Genomic DNA, 7,519 nt, shown 5'->3' with positions numbered 1-7,519 from the left:
TAAATATTCCATTTATCTTTAATCACCCATTCACACTTCTATATACAACATAATCTTCTCAAAACACTTATTGCAAGAAAATCCATACTGGTTTATATGATGTTACAGCTGTGATTTTCTCACGGCAACCTTTCTACTGAAGTACAAACATGACTGGTGTTTTAAATTCCGGGTAGAGACAGGACAAAAGTCAAACGTATAGAGGGACGTCTGTAAGTGCTTTGAAGAGGTAGATAAGGAATTTATCAAAGTCAATTCCAGCCAGTCTGTTGACTTTTTAACCATTTGTTCCAGGCTTTTTACTATAAAGCAGGCGTTTGGATGGCACACAGCTCCTATCACTCTAACATCAGAGTTGAATTTAGAGACTTCAAACTTCTTCTGCTTGTTCTTCTCTCCACTGTTATCGGTGACGGTTTCCTCTTCCCTGACGGTGTGTGGCAGAGCATGTCATCCAGGGTCTGCTGGGTCACCTGATTGGCTTGCTCCAGCCGAGTCACTATCTGCTCCACTTTCATCATGAGTGGTCCGTCCTCACTCTGACTGCGCATCATATCTATCTGAAAAGGGAGACAAGAGGCTGCTGAACTACACCCTTCAAAGTACTTTTGAAGTCACTGTTTTAATTATTCAGAGTTGTATCTCCACACAGTCACTTCGGATCAACAATCCCAGTAAAGGATACCTTAAACCTTTTGATTTTGAAGCGAGGTTTGCTATATTACTGACACAAAACCTTAAAGAAATTCATAAACATCCTTCCCAGCACAAAAGTAAATTGAATGAACAAATTATCTGCCCCTCTAGCTAGCTTATCATTTTAAAGTTGTATTTATTTGTCCCCCCCCAAGTATAAGTCAAATCTAGGTTACTGAGCAAGATGTCTGACTTACCACCTCCTGAGAAAATTCAGGCTTCTTCACAAAAGACGGACTTCTAGACAACATGGCCGCAGACAGGATGGAGACAGCATCCATCAGTGCCCCTGACATTATCCGTAGTACAACCTGCATCACAATGAAAAGGAAAAGATGAATGATCTAACAACAGCCTTAATAAAAGGCCATCCTCAGAAACGTACTTGTTACAGCCTTACCTTTAAATTCTGGGATAACCTGCTGTCTGTGTTCATTATCCGAGAGTACAATGACTGTGCCTTTTTAATGTCATTCTTGAAAGTAGGAAGAGACAGAACAGATTATGAGTCATTTTTAACTTTTATTTTTGCAGCATATTTCAGATTCATGAAGGGAACAGAAAAAAAAGAATATAACCCACCTGTCTTAACGCTAATGCTACAGCGAAGCAGTAAGCATGTCTGGGGAGGTTGTTCCCCTTGGTCTGCCCCTCCTCTAACAAAGCGCTGCAGATCCTATAAGACTCTGGTGTGTTCTGACCAACATGAACAGAACAAAAAAAAATGACTGACTGTAAAGGTCATGATGTAATTTCCCCACACATCTAACTCTTAGGACTGCAATGTTTACATGCATTTATCACCAACATATATTTTACCAGTTTGTAGAGGGTTCCACAAGCCAGTATCATTGTGTCCTTGTTGAATATTATACCTTGGCTTTTCATGGTTCTTAGTACCTCCAGGGCATCTGCAAAAGCCAAAAAAAAACAAAAAAACAAAGGCTTCATTGGCACAAACGTTTCAGACAAAAGCACCAAAATATAAGATGATAAAAAAAGTTGGTAAACATATTCTGAGGAAAAGACTTGGAAAGATAATCTGTTACTTGCCTTCATAAGAGCCTTTTGTGAACAACATATCTATGGCGATGTTAAAGGAGGTCACGTCCCTGAAAAAGCCTCTCAGGTTCTGTTCAAACAGGGTTAGAGGAAATGTTACAAGTTCAAGTCTTCCCCTAAAACAAGGATCAACATTTCCTCTTGTATCCAAACTGATGGTGTTAATATAGCCACAGTTTAGTTATAGCTTAATCATGTGTTACCTTGTCTGTTAGTGTAGCAGCAGCCAAGTCCTCCATACCCAGCTCATAGCACTGTCTCATGAAGAGAGGCCCAAACTTAAAATCTTCAGGAAGCAGATTCTGGTTCTCTGAATGATACCTTTGTGAAAGCAAATCAAGGGATCACCTTAACACAGTTCAGCAGACATAACAACTCGTGAGGGCCAGATGCATTTTGAGGAGAATTGTTTTGCTAAGTAAAGTGCCTAAACCCTGAACACAAAGCAAACCAGATTATTAAAACCAGTACAAATGTTTTATTAATTCCTACATTTAATTTCTATGTTGTTTTTCAATTATGACTCACTGTCAGGCTAGATAGTAAAAGAAAGATACTGTTCATTCTCTATGTATTTGTTTATGTTATACCAAAAGCAATAACCTGAGCCCTGCCCAACACGGAAACTTGGGACAACCTGAGCAGCACATGAATGCAGCAATACTCTCAAAGTCCCCTTTTATGAGGACTTTAATGATTTTATTGAAGGGGTTTTGGAAGAGTGGCCTTGCCCAACTCGCAGGTTAAGATATCCAAATCTCTTTCAAGAAGAAGTGGCTAATTTAGACTAGAAAGAGAGGCAACAACCATACATTTGTTTACAATAGCATATTGCAATTAGACCTGTAAATATCAGACAACAACCTGTGGATGTTTACTATCACTGGGGTTATTGCAAAGAGACTGTTTCTGACACTGCGTGACAGAATCCATTTATAAGAGTGATGGAGTGTGAAAAGAAGCTGTTCCTTAATCTTGTTGATTTGACGTTCAGTTATTTGTGGCACTTACTACAATACAAAAACCCTGTTATGTTTACATAACTGATATTAGAGTTAATACTTTACCTGTGTATAGCATCTTTGGCTATCACCAGGTCATCTGCAGACTGGCACAAGTGAAGAAGAAGCTTCAGCTCGTCTCTTAATATCATCTCATTCCTTTGCAGCTTCTGGTGAAATAGCTCAAAATAATTTCCTGCAAAGTAAAGTAGAAACATGAGCTTTGAATAAACCTTAAACACATGATACAAAACGGCGGCTTGTATGCAGGGTCAAGAACTACTTCACCTTTTGATTTATCGGCAATGTGTGCCACTGCCAGCTTTCTCTGCTGGAAGTCTTGTAGTTTGATAATATCTTCTGACAAGAGATGCCTCTTAGCTGCAAAAGCAAAGTTCTTTAGATGCCAAAAGTATGCAAATGATCGAGTGGTTAAAGCTGATGGCGATATAGTCAGAAATCACCATCGGGCAAAACAAAATAGTAAGAAAAGCTTCAAAGGCACACAGAGCAGTAAATTAACAACAGTGCAAGTAAACAAAACATTTTTAACCTCAATATAAAGTGTCAATTTAAATACAACTTAAAAGCTTAAACTTAACTTCAAAATACCAAAATATAAAAGAGTAGATATAAGTGGACAGTGATCGGACTAACAGATGTAAACAGAACTATGTGCAGTAAACGAGAAATAAATATATATATACAGAACTATGTGCAGTAAACGAGAAATAAATATATATAAACAGAACTATGTGCAGTAAACGAGAAATAAATATATGTATATACAGAACTATGTGCAGTAAACGAGAAATAAACATATATAAACAGAACTATGTGCAGTAAACGAGAAATAAATATATATACACAGAACTATGTGCAGTAAACGAGAAATAAATATATATAAACAGAACTATGTGCAGTAAACGAGAAATAAATATATATAAACAGAACTATGTGCAGTAAACGAGAAATAAATATATATACACAGAACTATGTGCAGTAAACGAGAAATAAACATATATACACAGAACTATGTGCAGTAAACGAGAAATAAACATATATACACAGAACTATGTGCTAAGTTGGTGTAGCTTCTCTGACTTTTAACACGCCAGCTTAAATGGTCACATGTAGTATCAGACAGCCGGGTAGTCACGGAGTTTTTGTCGTATTACCTACTATGCAGCCTCCAATCAAACCAGTCTGTAAAACACCACAAAACAGTCCTTTAGAGGGTTCACGTACTAACCACCGACAACATGTAGATATTCTCGCCAGCGCCATAGTGCCCACTGACTGTACCATCCACATGAAAACAAAGGGGAGGCTACACCATCGATGTCGGTGGGATAGAGTTTAAAACGCTAATAGCTACCGAAAATATATTGAACCTTAGTTTTAAGTGGAATTAATTAATATGTATTCAATTCGAGTGGTGTATGTGCGTGTGGCTCTTTGTTTGTGTTTTTGAAATGCGAAGGAATCAATTGGTATCGTTCAATATGGCGGCGCCCTGTGATCCAGTGCAGAAATAAGTTGCTGTTATGCTTTAATTTACCATTTCTAGTGCCAGCGTCACTTGTTTCTGCTGCTTATTTTTTTGAACTCCTCGTTTCATATGACTGAAAAAAGAAAACCTTTTTTATTTTTTTTTATTTCTAAGCAACAGTGCTTCGACACCTTTCATCCTACAGGTGGTGGTGTTGTACTGACAACAACTTCAAACCTGTCTGCTGAGCTTCCTGCTGTCAGGATGCTTCATAAATATTTGGGAAACAGACGCTTAGACAATCACTTTTGGTGGTATTTATATATCCGTTTCGTATTCAATTAGCCTAACAAAGTTTTTATGTCCTTCCAAAGTTGAGTGAAATTAATTGTTCGTAAATGTTTCATTGTTAATAACCCCAAAAAGGCTTTCCTCGGATTGTTTTGAGCCTTTAAACTGGTAGAAACGACTTGTTATACCTTGCTATTAAATTTATCAATAGAAATGAATATAAAATGTTCAGTTTAAATTATATTAATGTTTTTGGTTTATTTGGGTAACTTTTGTTTCTCTCAAAAATAGTCCTTTAAGAGGATCTGTATTATTATTTGTAATTACGAGTGCTCAATCTTGTCTATTTTTGTATTCAAAACATTTTAACTTCTTAGAACACAGCAGTAAAAATATGGATTTAGCTTCATATTTATCTGAGTAATCTGTCTCTGATCTACCTCTACGCTTCCATCAAGATAATTTAGGGTCTCCTCTGAATTTGGCACAAAAAATAAATAAATCCAAAACATGTTTTTTTAGATTAGTGTTTAAATGTAGTGACACAGTTATCAGGGATTCCAAAAGGTTAAACACAAAAACAACACCCAAAAACAATTTATTCATTAATCTATTAATCTATTTATTGATCCTGTTTATACTGCATGCAGTGTATTTAAAAATGACCTCCCATCTTCAGTAGTATAGGAGTCCTGAGAGCCAAACCTGCCATCCTGGTGTACCCGTTGACCTACAGCATTACATAACTAAGGACTTACTGTACATCCTTATGAAGGAGTTCTGCTGCATCGGCTCTGTAGTGATCAAGTTGTGATCATAAATTATTAATTCAGCTGTATGTGGAAATATTTTCATTTTCAGTTTGACCTCTTATAACTATGCAGATTTTCTTTAAAACTATGTTTAGTGTAAGAACTTAAATGGACTTTATTTAGACATGTTAGTCTTTTTTTTGTTTGTTTATCTTGCATAAATGTACACTATGTCGCACTATGTATTAGTGACTTTCATAATATGATTAAATGTCCTTTTTCTCGTTTCTCCATATAGGGTTTAACAGTAAGAAAGACTACTGTGGAAACTCATTGCTAAACCAACAGAATATTTGAAGACGTGAGTTCAATCCGACCTGCTAAAAAACATCACACTGATAAAGGGCCTTCCTAAATTAACTCCTAAGATAGACTATCTTAGCGCCGAGAGAAATAGGGCTGGGAAAGGGAGGTTCCTCACTGTTGCCTTGGCAACAACAGCTAAGCCCCATACTGCTGAGATTGCTTGCTCAGCCAATCAGACACAGGGCTGTGTATAATTTATAGTATCTTGCAAGGTGTGTGTGTCTCTGTTGGTTTCTCTCTCTGTGCATGCATATGTATGTGTTTGCATGTATTTAAAAACAGATTTTCCAGCATATAGCGTATCTATAGCTACAAGTTGATGGTTTTGTGTATGGGTGCTCAAAATGATGCAACAGTCAACCAGGGAAAAAATACTGTTTTTCAAGGGTCTATTTTAGCACTCAGACTGTGTTTTCCCAACGGATTGCCCTTACATCTTCTTTGATTTATCCCTGTGTGCCCGTCCCTTTGGTTCTGGAAAATGCCTGGGGTGACCCATTATCATTAATAAATGTCCCCACTGAAAGTGTTTTGGCACAGAAATATAACAGCTGCTCCTGATTACTGTGTCACAGCTCAAAAGTCACTGTCCTTGAGTTGAAAGACTTTAAATAGGTTTGTGTTCATCAATTGTAAAATGAATGCTTTACATTTCTATGCATACATATTCAGACACTGGCTGACGTTTTACTAAACCACAAGCACTCACAGCTGTGTGATGGGTTCTGATAATAGTAGGGATGCTCTCTCATCTGCATATCTTGTGTATAATAGCACACTATATGCAAGGAAAATTAAAAAAAAACATTTCCACTTGCTTATGCATAGTATATTTGCTGAAGAGGCGGATTCACAAGCTTTGTGTTAACCTTCAGAGAGACATCAGACATGTGGACTTGTGGTTCCTTCACTGCACACCAAAAGGATGTTGAATTATAGAGACATGTCCTCTTACCCTGCTCTGCTCTGTTCTGTCTCTGCTGTCTCAGTCAGTCTCTGGGGCGTCTGATCTACTGTAAGAGTTCACTCAGTTCAACACAAACTGGAGGAGCTACATTGATGTTATTTTTCTATAGCTTTCTGACATGTTTCTGAATCCAGATAACCTTAAACAAAATCGTATGTCATCATTTGTTAAAAGCTTTCCTGAAGCCAGGTTTCCTTTGCATTTGTAGCTCAGCATTTCTATCTTATATATGGACCTGTGGGATTCATGCTTGTGCTGATTACAGCAGTTTGCTTCCTAATTGCATGTTTTCTCCTGGTACGGACAATATGCAAGACAGGTTTTATGTTTTACTACCGAGTTTAACATAGGCTGCTCCTGAATAGGATGAAAAAAAGCTAATTGTGTTCCTCCTATCCTGATTTCATGACACTAAAAGCTGATAACCATTTAAAGTCACATGAAGTAGCCCTCATCATATGGGGACATGAATGCATTATAACAAATTCATCCAGAATTTGTTGACGTATTTCAGTCTGGACGAAAATGGTGAAACGACTGTTTAACAATTTCATCTTTGATTGACACCCACAGCATGACTTAAACATCTTAGCATCTTTCATATATGCCTAGAAAATCAAGACAAATATCTTAGTCAGTCTTTTATTTGTTCAGTTTTACTGTGAGCATCACAGTTTGAGCCCCTTAGCCTAACCCCTAACCCAAACTTCAATGGAACAAACTTTATTTCTTGCCTCCCCTCACATATTTCCTCTCAGAGGTTAGTATGACAGGGGATGTTTTAGAATCACAAACATAAAAGTTCCTTAAAAATGCATGATATTGTGCAAAGAATCAAAGTGATCTTAATACAGTTTGTATATAATACAACGAATAAAAGACCAAGACACAA

The 7,519-nt window shown here is 37.1% G+C and overlaps 1 protein-coding gene across 2 annotated transcripts; it reads right to left on the bottom strand.

The window, feature by feature from the left end:
• ptcd2 (pentatricopeptide repeat domain 2) lies at positions 1–4,080 on the bottom strand. Of its 2 annotated transcripts, none has more exons than XM_020634654.3 (10): positions 3,938–4,080; positions 3,048–3,140; positions 2,826–2,955; positions 1,962–2,079; positions 1,750–1,828; positions 1,516–1,607; positions 1,279–1,392; positions 1,097–1,171; positions 894–1,007; positions 1–560 (listed from the first exon to the last, which is right to left on the bottom strand). In XM_020634654.3, exons 1-10 carry the CDS (start codon positions 4,071–4,073, stop codon positions 339–341), a joined length of 1,173 nt encoding a protein of 390 aa, XP_020490310.3. In that variant the 5' UTR covers positions 4,074–4,080; the 3' UTR covers positions 1–338. The 2 variants fall into 2 exon arrangements, with proteins under 2 accessions (XP_020490310.3, XP_020490311.2); XM_020634655.3 differs by having other exon boundaries at positions 3,048–3,156; positions 3,938–4,060.
• Between the last annotated feature and the right edge of the window lie 3,439 nt (positions 4,081–7,519).

Source organism: Labrus bergylta, chromosome 17 (assembly GCF_963930695.1).
Source record: "Labrus bergylta chromosome 17, fLabBer1.1, whole genome shotgun sequence".
Lineage (NCBI taxonomy): Eukaryota > Metazoa > Chordata > Actinopteri > Labriformes > Labridae > Labrus > Labrus bergylta.
This window is presented reverse-complemented; position numbering and strand designations above follow the sequence as displayed.